Source organism: Halichoerus grypus, chromosome 5, assembly GCF_964656455.1.
Source record: "Halichoerus grypus chromosome 5, mHalGry1.hap1.1, whole genome shotgun sequence".
In the NCBI taxonomy this organism is placed as follows: Eukaryota; Metazoa; Chordata; class Mammalia; order Carnivora; family Phocidae; genus Halichoerus; species Halichoerus grypus.
In genome coordinates, this window is record NC_135716.1 from 160,079,692 (window position 1) to 160,093,234 (window position 13,543).

The following is a 13,543-nucleotide window of genomic DNA, read 5'->3' on the forward strand; positions in this document are numbered from 1 at the left end:
GCCCAGGTCCTTCACCCCAGCCTGAGGAGCAGTGTCTCTGGAGGGCCCTGGCCCCAGGTCCTTCTAGACCGGGGTAGCCAGAACTTCCACTTCGTAGATCTCACCATGAAGCCGGGATCCCTCAAAGCAGCGTCCCCCACGGGAGCATTGGTGGGCCGTTTGCAGGTGTGTCTCTGGAAGGGGACCCATGAGGATGATGTGAGGGTGGGGCACATCCTCCCTGTGCCTCAGTTGGGGGGTGGAGGGGTGGAGGACAGGAGGGTCTGTCCTAGGAGGTTTGTCTTTGCTCACCCCTCTAGCGAGCCTGAGGCAGCTTCCACATTTTCCGGGTCTGCCTGTCACACTGCTTCCTTTGCTCCCCCGGCCCTGGGTGGCAGCAGTGGATGTTCAGGAAGGGAAACAGCCTTGCTACCACTTCCCCTGCCAGCATCTTTTCCCTCTCCCGGCCCGTCTGCTCCCATCCTTCTGTCAGCCTACATTTTGGAGCAGTTCCCAAGCCATTTGCTTGCGCTGAATCCCGAGTGGGGCGGGTGGGGTCAGGCTGAGCCCACTCATTGTCTGTGCTGCAGCTGCTCCCCACAAACTGTCGTCTAGACCATGCCTGTGCGGAGGCGTCCGGGCGGCGTCTACACAGATACGATGGAGCCTCCGTGGTGCTCTCCAGGGAACCAGCAAGACAGGGGGGCTTAGTGCTACAGGGAGGACAGCGAAGAGGCCAGAAGGGACGTGGAACCAGCTTAGCTCCCAGGGCAGGGGCAGCTCCCGCACAGGGCTGCTGACCCAGGAAGAGCCATCTCCCGCTGGAGGGAAGGCGTGGGCCAGGAGCTGGGGGTGCAGTGGTTTCACACACACACACACACACACACACACACACGTATTTTTTTTTTCCTTGTGGAATTTTTAGTGGTGGGGAAAGACATTAAGCATACAAACACACAAATACATAATCACAAAATATGGAAAGTGCTATGAATAGAAATTCCACGATAGAGTAACTGGGACCCAGTGGTGGGGGAGATAGCAGGGAAGGCTTCTCTGAGGAGGTGATATTTAAATTGAGAGTGATGCATAGAAGTTAGCTAGGCAAAGAGCAGGAACACTGTTGCAGACACATTACTGCCCAGCTTTTTAAGATTTTTCTAGAAGCAGTTTCATTCTTCCGTGCTTTTGTATGGATGACTTAGAATCTGTTTCTACCATAAGCCTCTTTGGCAGAAGTCATGGCCGAGCCTGACTAGCTTCTGCTCCATCTGGGGACTGTCACGGCCTACTGAGTTACGTGGTCCTAGTTACTCTCAGAGTGAAATCATGGGTCTGCTCCTCAGTGGCACAGCTCTGAAAACAAATTGGGGCTTGATGGGAGGCAAGCCTGGTAGATTGGACTAGAGGTGTGCCAGGCTGTCTCTCCTGCTTTCCATTTCACTGCTGGAGTCAGTCTCCTGGGGTCTGAAATAAGGGCCAAAAAGGCAGCATATGAAGACTTAAGCTAACTAGTGAATATGCACCTGTCTCAGAGTAGAAAGGGGTGGCCTTCCAGGAATAACAGCAAAACAAACTAAAGGACAAGAGAACTATTTAACTACGTAAACATTTAAACTTTTTTTTTTAAGATTTTATTTATTTGTCAGTGAGAGAGAGAGAGAGAGAGTGTGAGCACTCAAGCACAAGCAGGGGAAGGGGCAAGCAGGGAGAAGCAGGCTCCCAGGACCCTGGGATCATGACCTGAGCCGAAGGCAGACACTTAACCAACTGAGCCACCCCAGGCGCCCTTATTCTTACCAGGGAGACTGTATAGATACTTCAAGTGATGCTACAGGATGCTGTCATGTAGGGATGTTAATGATTTTTTTTTTACAGCTTTCCTGAGATATATTTCACCTACCATAAAATTTACCCTCATCATGTATTTTAGGTGGGAGAAAAGGAAGCTTACAAAATGGTACCACAGTGTGGTCCAAATGTTGGTAATAATGAAAACTAGAAGCGTGCTCACGTGAGCATACAGGAAAGTCTGCTCGAATGTTAACAGTGACTACATCTGGATGCTGAGATTATGGGTACCTTGTGTTCTTATTTTTGCATATCTGTATTTTCTAATGTTTCTGCAGGGAACGCTAATTACTTCTGTATGAAGAAAAAAATTATGGAAGTTTAGGGTTCAGTGTCCCCAAGCCTTTCATGGAAGGATAAAGCCTGCACTACTAACTTGGCCATCAGGTCCCCCAGATCTGGCCCTTGTCCCTCCCTCTGGGTCACCTCTCGCCACCCCTTGCTTCATGCTGTACGCTCCGGCAACACAAACTCCTTGGAGCTTGTTGCTTCTGTGCCATTTCTTACCTGTGTGGGTTTGCTCACTTGGGTCCCTCTGCCTGTCATGACCTTGCCCCTTGCCCGGCCCACTCCACTATCACCTCCACAGGGAAGTTTTCCCTGAGCTGCCTGAGGGCCAAGGGCCCCTCCACAGGGCCGGGCAGCCGGCCTTCCCTGGGCATCCCTGTGGCCCTCTGCCCTCCCTCCTTGCCCCATGTCCAGGACACTGCCTCCCCGAGCTGTTACGTGTAAGCAGCCAAAAGGAGCCACTCTCTTGTCTTATTTAATCCACATCCAGAGGTTATGTTCTAGAATCTGGCACCTGTGTCCATCTTTCATCTTAACCCTAGAGGAGGCAGGGATTTCCAGGTGGAGCCAGGCGCTCAGTGACCTCCGTCAGGGCCCTTTCACTGGCCCTTAAATGCACAGTATATGCTTTTCGTAAAAGTAATTAAAGAAAAAATTGAAAATAGGACAAAGAGAAGAGAAAGTAGATCCCCCATTGATAACTCTGGGTGTTCTTCCATAAGAGAGGACCTAAGAGTCGGGAGTTTGAGAGAGGAGATCCCCTGGGCAGCCATCCTCACACTTGGTGGGCCTGGGAGGCCCCCAGCCGCCCTCCCCACCGTGCCCCAGAGATCAGATCAGTGGGGGTGCAGGGGGACCCAGGATTCAGTACCTCAGGCCACTCGGCTGCAGGTGTTTGGGGGAAAGGCCTCACTTTGGGAACAGTCACTTCTAGGCCATCTCCCCTCTCTGTCTCTGGGGTGGTCTCTTGGGGACCCCAGTTTGCATCTGCACAAAGCCAGTGCCATCCTCTCTGCATTTGACTGGCCCCTTTGAGGCGGGCTGGCTGCCCCCTCCATAGCCAGCATGTGCGGCCTGGAAGGACGTCCCCCGTGAGCCCCTGATTAATGCCAAGGAAAGGAGCTGTGGCTCTTTGTCACTGGGAACCTTCGATGCTCCTCCGGGAGGGGGAGGAGGTGGCGGCAGCAGCTGTGTGACGCATCCCCAAGTCAGAGACTCGCAGGCTCGGTTCGCGTGAGGAAACTCGCTGACTTGCTCAGTGAGCAGGGCTCTTCTCTGTCTTGTCTAGAGCTGAGAATGAAGCGGAGAGCATCGGACAGAGGAGCTGGGGAGACGTCATCCAGGGCGAAGGCTCTAGGAGGTGGCATTTCTGGAAATAATGCAAAGAGAGCTGGACCATTCATCCTGGGTAAGCCTCTGCCCGCCGGGTGGGCTGGGGTGCGGGGGGCAGGGGTGCGGGCGCAGGCGCAGTCCGATGGGCAGCCGTGTAGGGCGGAGTGCCACACCCACCACAGTGCACTGTGCGGGGCCCCAGCCTCGGGGCTCTGAGTACAGCCCCTTTGTGCCAGTGGAAGATCCAGAGCCTTAGGTCACAGGTCACGCTGTACCCGAGTTGTCATTTTTGCTGTAGCCTCACCAGCCTTCGATCAGCTCCAGCTGAGTGCTAGACTGTCTCTTCCCCCAGAGCACCCCATTTGCCCCCCAGCCCATGGCACACACAGGCACACACAAGCTGCATCACAACCCAAGGCCCATCATCCAAGGCATTTCTTTGACCATTCTTGGGAGGGCACAATTCATTCCACAGGGCATCTGGTATAGCCCTCCAGATTTCTTGTAAAATTGGCACAGAAGTCCTGCGGAATTAGGTGTGCCCGGTGGTCCAGAAGAGCAGCAGGGCCTTTCTGCCTGATGTTGGAGGCCCAACAAATCGGGGTTGCTGTGCTCAGGGTTGCGGGGGTGAAGTGGGCTCTGAGGACACCGGAGACTGGTTATGAGTTTTGCTTTGGGGCGGCGTCTCGGACTTCTGGGCACAGGGACAGCTCGAGCCCCAGCCGTTGGGCAGATAGTTCCCAGCGCCTACCATTTGCCGGGCCTGGGCTGTGTGCTAGGGGCGCAGCAGTGAACGGGACAGACAAGTTCCGGCCCTCACAGAGCTTAACATTCTAGTTGGAAAAAGAAACAGAGTAAACAACGCACAAGATCATCAGCAGGGCGGTAAGTGCCTTGAAGGAAGTAAACAAGACGATGCGAGAGTGGGACGGGTTACAGGGAGTGTGTACAAGGAAGGTTCCATATGAGGAAGTGATATTTGGGCTGACTCCCAAGGAGGAGAAGGATCCAGCCATGTGAAACGCAGGGGAAGAGCATTCCAGACGGAAGAAACAGCAAATGCAAAGGCCCAGAGGCAGGAAAGGGCTAAACAAGCTAGTACTTAAGAGCCCAGTGTAGCTGGAATATTGGCGAGGGGGTGGGGGAACATAATCAGTGAGGTGGGCAGGAACCAAACCACACAAGGCCTCGGAAGCCAAAAAAGTTTCGACTCTGTTGAGGGCAGTGACGCTGTGACCTTGTGTGACTTCCGCTCTGAACGCTCAGGCGGGATGCCGGCAAGGGACAGTGAGCAGTGTCCACCTCCGGGAGTACAGAAGTTCCCCAAACCTGGGCTCCGACGGGGTCCAGGCGGCCACCTCAGACGACGGGGGGGGGGCTCCCAAAGCTATAGTTCCTCAGCCCGGAGGGGCTGATTCAGAGGCTCCAGGTTGCCGCTGGGATCTCTGCTTTTACCACTCGCTCCTCGGAGGTTCCATGACACCCCCATTGTTGAAAACCCCTCCCTTTGGGAGCCGGCCCTGTAAAAGCCAGGTGTACCTCAGGGGCGTGCGCACATGCTTCTCCATTGTTGGAGGGGAGACTGAGAACGCTCCACCAGAGGACTTGGGGGGGAGGCCACTCCGTGGCTGTGAACTGTGGGAAGACCACGTGGTGCCACGAGAGCGGGGCTCGGAAAAGTAAGGCCGAGGCTGTGTGTGCCGTAGGTCCCCGTCTGGGCAACTCCCCGGTGCCAAGCATCGTGCAGTGTTTGGCGAGGAAAGACGGCACCGATGACTTCTATCAGCTGAAGGTGAGTGAGGCGCCCAGGGCGGGCTTGGCTCGGGCCCCGGGGGCTGGCCCGCCAGCCTGCTCTCCCCTCCCCGCCACCTTCACACCCACACCACCTGCGAACAAGACTAGCACCGTTTCTTCCCGGGAGGCGGCCAGGCTCACGCAGCCTCGCTCTGAACAGGCCTGCGCTCAGAGCAGGAATCACACTGCCGTCACGTTAAGAAAAACCTTGAACGTCACACGTGCCTGTGGGAGTGTGCGTGCAGGTGTTGCGGGCCCGACCGCGAGCCCCCTGCTCTTCCTGCTCGCGTCATTCTGCTTTGTAAAGTAAGGTTTCTTTTTTGGGTTTTTGGTCTCTTTGTGTGTGTGCCTTCCTAAAGATCCTTACCCTTGAGGAGAGGGGGGACCAAGGAATAGAAAGCCAAGAGGAGAGGCAAGGCAAGATGCTGTTACACACCGAGTACTCTCTGCTCTCCCTCCTCCACACGCAGGACGGCGTGGTTCACCACCATGGGCTCTTCCAGGTGAGTGGCAGAGGGGGCTGCCTGTCCCCCCCCAACCCCCTACCCCTGGCTGGCTCCTGGGGCTGGTCCCTGCTGGGGCCACAGCTGTACTTGGAGCAGCTCGCCCACGCGACTGCCTGGGGGCCCTGCATGCTGGGTGCGCCAGGACTTCCTGGGGGGGCTGGGCGGGCGGTCCGGCTCTAGCCACACCAGCTGCTGCAGCCCCCCTGCAGTGAGGCTCGCTGCCCGGCGGGAGTGCCCCTTTCTTTGGAGGGCCGCCTTTCCGAGAAGGGAGGAAAGCATGAAGTCATTTAAAGACGCCTGGGCTCTTTCCTGTTGTGTCGTGTCAGGATGGGCCAGGCCAGGGTGGAAGGGGGGCAACGAGGAGGGATGAGCGTTGTGGGCCACCTGTGGATCCCGCAGTTGGTGTTAGTACTGACAGTCCTTTTGCCTGCCCAGGCATCCCAGTTAGTTGAGCAAGTATCCCCGAGCTCCCTGTGCTCGGGGGTTCCAGGTCTCTTAGGGAATGTACTAATGAGTAACTTATACCCTGAAAAGAGCCCTCCTCAGGGCCGAACCGAAATTGTGTCTCCAGAAATGAGGAAGGCCTGGTTCAGTACGCTCAGGAGGCCTCCTGCTCAGGCCCCCAGCAGAGCTTCTGCAGGGCCCTCGGCTAGACAAGCTGGCCAGGGCCACTCTTGCCCGATGGACCCGGCACTTGAGAGGCAGTGTGGGGGCAGGGAGCCACAGAGGTTTGGGAGCCGGCGGCCCTGGAGTCAGGTTGTGTGACCTCGGGCAAGTCACTTCCCGTCCCTACACTTCAGGTTCCTCATCTGTAAAATGGAGGTAGTGATGGACACCTGCCCCACGAGGTGGTCGGGAAGGTGAGCGGGCGTGTGTGCAGCCTGAGCCGTCCCTGCACACACTCATCGCGTTACTTCCTTGTCAGCTTGAGTTCTTGGGCTAGATAAAGGGAAGATGCCCCCCACCCCCCGCACACCCCACCAAGGTCTTTATTCTTAGATATGTGATTAGAAACAACTCTGAAAATCAGCATTTCTCTTCCACATGAAACCAAACCGAGGGTGATCATGAGTCTTCAGTGCTTCATCTCTGACAGCTGCCAGAGCTTGGCCCTGCTTTGTATCCTCTTGGATAATAGAAGCTGGGCGGTTAGAAGCATTTCTAGAGTCACTTGTGTGCCAGACACCGCTGGGCCTCTGGGGAAGAGAGAACAAGAGGTGTGGTCGCGCTCCGAAGGAGAAACGTGGCTGTTCCGTCCCCAGGAGTTCCCCGGAGGCAAGCGTCGGTCTGCTGGGGCTGACACTGAGCGTCTCCCCAAGCTGGCTCATCGGTAGAGCACGCAGCTCTCGATTTCGGGGTTGTAAGTTCAGGCCCCACGCTGGTTGTAGAGATTACTTTAAAAAAGAAAGAAAAAGAAATGTCTTTTCCGCAAGGAAAACAGGCCCAGCACTTACCACCGCGCGCTGGTAGCAGGACCCACCTCCTGAGCACTGGGGTTGCCGTAGTCTCTGGACAACCTGGGAGGGAGGGTGCCGGCTCCCTTTGACAGATGAGGGACCAGAGACTTGGAGAAGTGAGGTGAACTGCCCCACGTCCCATAGCTGGAATGAGCAGGAGCTGGGGCCTGAACCCTGCCTTACCCACTGTTCCGTGGCTGCCCAGGAGTCCGGCTCCCATGTGAAAGCAGTTGTCTTGGACACACAAAATGCCTCACTTCTACTATGTCGGACCTTGGCCATGGCTGGAACCTCTGGGAGTGCCACGGAGCGGGGATGCCCCAGAGCCCCGGCTCTGCTGCCCGTACCCTGGGCCCAGAGGTCCCTTTGGCATTACACGCTCAGCCCTGATCCGAACCCTTTGCATTGGGATCGGAGCACGAAGCTTTAACGTCAGCCCCTGGTCCAGGCCGCCACCCCCGCACATGTGCAGCTCGTTCCAGGCTTTGGCGTTGGTGTGTGTCTCCAGCTGCAGAGGAGACTCCCCGACCCCCGGCCCTGGACCTGCGGGCCCACACCAAGCCCTGGTCTGCCCCCTTGCCTCCCAGGACCGCACCTGTGAAATTGTCGAGGACACAGAATCCAGCCGAATGGTTAAGAAGATGAAGAAGCGCATCTGCCTTGTCCTCGACTGCCTCTGTGCGCACGACTTCAGCGACAAGACCGCCGACCTGATCAACCTGCAGCACTACGTCATCAAGGAGAAGAGGCTCAGCGAGCGGGAGACCGTGGTCATCTTTTACGACGTGGTGCGCGTGGTGGAAGCCCTGCACCAGGTGAGGCCCTGCCCCCCCCCGCCCCGCCCAATCCCTCCTCCTCTAGCTGGCCCGTCCTGGGCTCCCGGGGACCGAGAAGCCTCCAGGCCCCACTGCCACAGAAGGCCACCCTCTCGCCGCTGCTCCGTGGAAGCAGCTCTGGGGCCCATCCCCCCCAGGTGTGCTCTGCAGCTGGAACGTCCAGAAGGAAAGTGGCTAGATGACCTGTGTAGCCAGCGAGGCACAGGGCCGCAGGCCTCAGCCCAAGTGCCTGGGGGGCGCTGCCCGGGCCGCCCGGCAGAGCCCAGTGGAGTGGCACCCCGTCTTCGAGAGGCTAGCCCATAGTCTCCCAGCGGAGGCGACGACGGTGGGATGCCCCTCGGGCAGCCACAGACTGTCTCTCCGCTTTCCCTAGGGTTGGGGTGTCAGGCACCCCGAGGTGCGGCGAGGAGAGCCTGGGCCTCTTCCGGGCACGCAGCTTCTGCAGGCTGAGCCTGCACTGCTTGCTCACCGGAACCGTGAGCGTTCACCTCTGACCGCAGATCCGGGCAGGTGCTAGTGGTTTTCTCGGCGGGGCGTTTGCTGGAGGTGGAGAGAGGAGTGGTTTTCCCCGTTGGCTGCCGCTCTGAGGGGAGAAAGCTGGGGAAAGCGCCCCAGTAGGGCAGAGACTGCCTGGGTTCACATATTACCCTATCCCTACCCATGGCTGATGAGGCCTTAGGACGGTCCCGATCTGTCTGTGCGGACAAATCAAGGCAGGAGCCCAAAGAGACATGTCGGAGGGACTTTCTCCTGCTTCCCCAAATCCCTGAAGAGCCCACATCTTACAGGCTGGGCCCAGCCCTGGCTCTGTCCTTCATGGTCCAAGCCATGTGCCTATTGCTTTTCCAGAAAAACATTGTGCACAGAGACCTGAAGCTTGGGAACATGGTGCTCAATAAGAGGTAAGATCCTCCTCTGTCGGGATGCGACCTTGCGCCTGGCACGGGCTACATGCTTCAGCTACCCAGTGCCCTCCAGTGCCCCGTTTCCGACTCACAACAGCCCGCTTCCGCAGGAGAATCCCAGGGACTGAAGGATGGGATGCCTGCTTCTGCCTTTTGCCACGTGGGAATATGGTGGTTGCTTAGAAGGAGGGGAGTCTCAGGGGCCCCTGGGTGGCTCCGTCGGTTGAGCGTCCAACTCTTGATCTCCGCTCAGGTCTTGATCTCAGGGTTGTGAGTTCAGGCTCCACATGCGATTCCATGCTGGGCATGGAGCCTGCCTAAAAAAAAAAAAAAGAAGAAGGGGAGTCTTAAAGGCCACAGGCCACAGAAAGGGAGCTCTGGGAAGGATTCCAGAGATCCTCCTTGGACCATTCATTTGTGTGTATCTAGTGGGTGCTCAGTAAATGACTATAAAAAATGGAGAAATGAGTGAAGGAATGACAGGTGAGCACAATGAGTTCTCGTCATAGGTCGGATCACCAGGAAACAGACTCTGAGATGCGTGTGCAGAAGGTTTACCAAGACGTGCTCTCGGGGCAAAGGGCGGGATTGGGCAGAGGGGAAGCAGAGCTGTGGTACAGTCACAACGGGGCCTCAGCCTGGAAAACTCGAGAGCCAGGGGCCCTTCAGATACCCCAAATTGAGGCAAGGGGGCTCATGGCCCTGGACGCCCACTGCGACCAGCCTCAGAACGCGGGCTGTGCCCAGGGCAGGGCGGGCTAGCCGTGGCCAGGGCAGCTTCCTTTGGCTAAGGGGGCTTCCCGGAAAAGGACGCAGCTATGAATGGTCAGAAGCCGTCACTCTCAGCAGCAGGGAGAAAGCGCCTCGATCTCGGAGGGGGTCTGGGCGGCTCACCCTAGCCCCCTCGGTCCATCAGTGGCAGAGGGAGATCACACGAGGCCCCGGCCACAGGTGGAGGGGCCCCAGCCTTATAGGGGCCCAGGACCGCCGGCAGGCACCACCATGGCCGTAGACGTGCAGGGCTGGGAAGGGCCTGCTGCCTCCCTTGCTGTCCGCGGGGAGAGCCAGCCCCTTGCCACCCCCTCACCCTTGCCACTCCCTCACTGCCAAGTGCTGAAGTGGGTCTGGGGGCTCACAGATGGCAGGCACCGGTCTCACGGCAGAAGCGGTGTGGTGGTGACTTGTTCCCTCATGTGGCCACCCACTCAGGAGGGGGCCCGCTGTCTCTGTGAAGTGGCCAGAGCCACAGTGGGCACAAGAGAAGCAGGGAGATAGGCCCCTGGGGACCAGACCCCGACACCATGGGGAGGTCACTGCCCTTCTGCCACCACCAGCCGGCACCAGGGCCACAGATGGACCATCTCCCAGAGCCGCCGTGCGATGGGGCGCCGACCAGAAAGCACTGGCTGGGGGCCCGGGGAGGAGGGCAGAGACTCTGGCCATCTGAGTCGGTTCCCTGAAGGATGAGTAACGATTTGCCAGCTGGAGAAAGTGAGGCCATGAAAACCTGACCCTGTCACGCTCCACAGGGAGGAGAGAAGGAAGCCGAAATTCCAGGGCTGCTGGAACCCTTGATGGGCCGAGTGAGGGAGCTGGGGAAGCTCGGGGGTCAGACCTGGCCCGCAGCCCGGCGCTGCCTCTTCATTCCGCTCGAGACCACGGGAGCTCGTTGGATTACGTGTTGGTTGATGGGTTCATCGGCGTATTGAGAGGCTGCTGTGCTAGCAAGCCCTGCTCAGAGCTTCCGTTTCCTCCTCTGTGGAGGTGGAGGTGATTAAACCTCCCTGCAGAGACTGGCCTGGGACGTGGCACCGCCTCACGGGGCTGGGCCCGTCGTAAGCGCCCCGCGTGCCGGACGGCCTGTGGCTCGCTTCCCGGGGGGACGGGGCCTGCTGGGGGTTGGGCGGCTGGCGCGGGCCGGCCGTGAGCCTGGGCCGGGGGCTCAGGTGCTAGAGAACCCGGACCCCGCCAGCCCTGAGGGCGCGCCGTCTTATTTGGACCTGCGGCCCCGGCCTTCTGTGGGACGTTGGCCCAGTACCATCCTGCTCTGGACGGCAGGCTCACTGCTCACACAGAGGGGGCATGGTTTTTGACCACGTAAGTGCATCTGGCTGCGGAGCCCACGTCCTCTGCGGCCTTCCCTGCGGCCCCGCGCTGGCTCTAACTGAGCTAACCGAGCAGCCCGAGGGTGCTTGTGGGAGCGCGCACTGGGCCCCTGCGCCGCCGACCACGGAAGTCCCCCACCCCCAGGCCGCCTCGCTCCCGGGAATGTAGTCGGGAAGTGTGGCTCCTCTCGGGTTCCAGCAGTGGCGCTGTAGCGGCTCCTCGTGTGCGCGTGTGTGTGTGCGCGTGTGCGTGTGCACCCGGTGTTTTCCTCGGATTGAGGAGCACCAGTACCTGTCTCACTCCCTGTGTCTTTTTTTAATTTAATTTTTTTTTTTTAAAGATTTTATTTATTTGACAGAGCGAGAAGGGAACACAAGCAGGGGGAGTGGGAGAGGGAGAAGCAGGCTTCCCGCTGAGCAGGGAGCCCGATGCGGGGCTTGAACCCAGGACCCTGGGATCACGACCTGAGCCGAAGGCAGACACCAAACGACTGAGCCACCCAGGCGCCCCTCACTCCCTGTGTCTTGGCTGTATTGCCTCTCATCTGATGATCCCCTTTTTGGGGTCTTGGGGCAGACGGAGGTTCTGGCCGCCCCTCACTTGACTCGTGGTGCTCCGGCAGCAGCGCAGGGGGACCGAGCGCGAGCGCCGCACCCTGCCCCGTGCGCGTCTGCAGGCACACCCCTGCCTTCTCCCTCGCACCCCCGCAGAGTTCGAAGGCCGACCTGGAGGAGCTCCAGCTCCCGCCTGCCCGCCGGGCCGGGGCCCTGACTCCGAGCCGGAGGCTCCTCTGTTGCTCACAGAACGGAGCGGCCTCAGGGGAGGAAACAGGGAGAAGTGTTTGCGAGGCGGCTACCATGACGAGTTCACCCTGCCTGGGAGAAAAGGCAAGGGTGGAAACCTGAAATACCCTTTTGGGGTTATATGAGGTCTGCTGTGGGTTCTTTCTCCTTCCTCCTTTCTTTTTGGATAAGCAAGTTGCACACCAAGTTCCTAGAAAAGGAGAAAAACGCTGGTAGCCCAAAGGCCGTAACTAAAGAGTGACTCATGCAGAGCTGCCTCCCTTCACCCCCACTGCCCTGCCCCCTGCCACCAGGACGAGCCTGGGGGGTCCGGGGCTCCCAAGGGTCTGGGCGCCACCCGCCACCTCGGGCAGTAGTGGCAGGGCCGGGGAGCGTGGCCAGGCTTCGGGAGGGCTCGGAGCTGACCGTATGGTTTCCTGTGGGCCAGCCTCCAGGACCCTCGGCGCCGTGGGCCAGCTCGGCCCCGCCGCGCAGCCACACGCAGTGTCCTCGCGCCCCCGGCCCAGGCCCAGGCCCAGAGGGCAGCGAGGCTGGCGGCTCGGCTGGCGGGAGGCCCAGCCCGCGCTGGCCTGCTCGGTCCGGGGCCTGTGGCCGCAGCGTGGCTCCCCTCGCCTGCCGCCTCAGATGGGCTCTTTGCTGGGGTGTCCCATCACTAGCCAGCCGTGCCCGCCGTCTGAGGAGGAGAGGGTCATCCGAGCTAGCCGTTAGCAGTCCGTTACTAGTTGCCAGGCCCCCGGCTCTGTGTCTTCCCGGGGGTTGGCTTGTCACATCCTCACACGGCCCTCACACAGCTAATATTCTCCATTTGGCAGATGAGTAAACAGGTTTAATTAGAGATTAAATGAGGTACCCACGGTCCTGCAGCCAAGGGAACGGCCGAGCTGGGCCTGGGGCCCGGGCATCCCAACTCCCGAGCCCCCCAGACCCTGCCCTGAGCGGTCCCCTCCCAGTGTCTCGCTCCTCAGGGAGCCCCTGCAGGACACACTGCCCGCCGCGGCAGCCGGCTGAGGTGGGGGGACGGACCGTGGGCCTTCTGCTCTGTGGGGGCCTTGCACAGTCCCACATCCAGGGCAGTGACGTGGGCAGCCCAGAGCTGGAGCAATCCACTTCCCGACACGGTGTCCTTGGCCAGACCCTTTGCCTGCACTCTCCAGCCCTGGCTGCCCTGGGGACCGCCAGGCAGATTGCTGTGGCATCTGACAGGGCAGGCCTGTGTGCAGAGTGAGAGTCGAGGTTTCCATTTGGAGTGCAGAGGACAGACTAACCTTTGTTTTGGACCAAGCCCTTTGCCAGCAGAATTCCCCGAGATAGCCGGTCACAGCTCCCGGGGAATTCCGTGCTCAGCCCCACACACCCTGTACTTCTGAGCCGACCCCCTCTTCACCCTGGAGACTCGGCCAGTGAGAGGCGGCGGGAGGCCCCTCACAGGGCTGCCCTTCCTGCCGTCCTCCGGCTTCTCTGCCCAGCCAGGTGACACAGAGCCGGGCAGGTGGCCCCTGCCCCGTGTGGGCGGAGAGGTGCCCTTCCTCACTGGCCCTCCCCGACGGGGCCTCTTGGAGGGGCTGCCCACCCCCACCGCCCAGGTGTGGAGTAAGGCATCCTCCCTGGGCCTCTTCCTTCTGTGTACATTGTGAGCTTCATAAAAGGATCTGAGCCCTCAGCTGCTCTCGCCCATGACTCTCAGAC

General features: G+C 59.4%; 1 protein-coding gene across 3 annotated transcripts in view; it reads left to right on the forward strand.

Moving 5' to 3' along the window:
* Positions 1-13,543, forward strand: part of STK40 (serine/threonine kinase 40) — a 38,114-nt gene that overhangs the window by 15,705 nt on the left and 8,866 nt on the right. For 2 of the 3 annotated variants that reach the window (XM_078073410.1, XM_036108107.2), the window contains 5 exons: positions 3,407-3,526; positions 5,157-5,242; positions 5,604-5,747; positions 7,795-8,022; positions 8,893-8,945. In XM_078073410.1, the coding sequence (XP_077929536.1) occupies positions 3,415-3,526; positions 5,157-5,242; positions 5,604-5,747; positions 7,795-8,022; positions 8,893-8,945 (623 nt within the window). In that variant the 5' untranslated portion in view covers positions 3,407-3,414. Of the gene's footprint in view, positions 1-1,912; positions 2,058-3,406; positions 3,527-5,156; positions 5,243-5,603; positions 5,748-7,794; positions 8,023-8,892; positions 8,946-13,543 lie in introns of those variants that run through there. The other variant, XM_078073409.1, reaches the window with a different exon arrangement.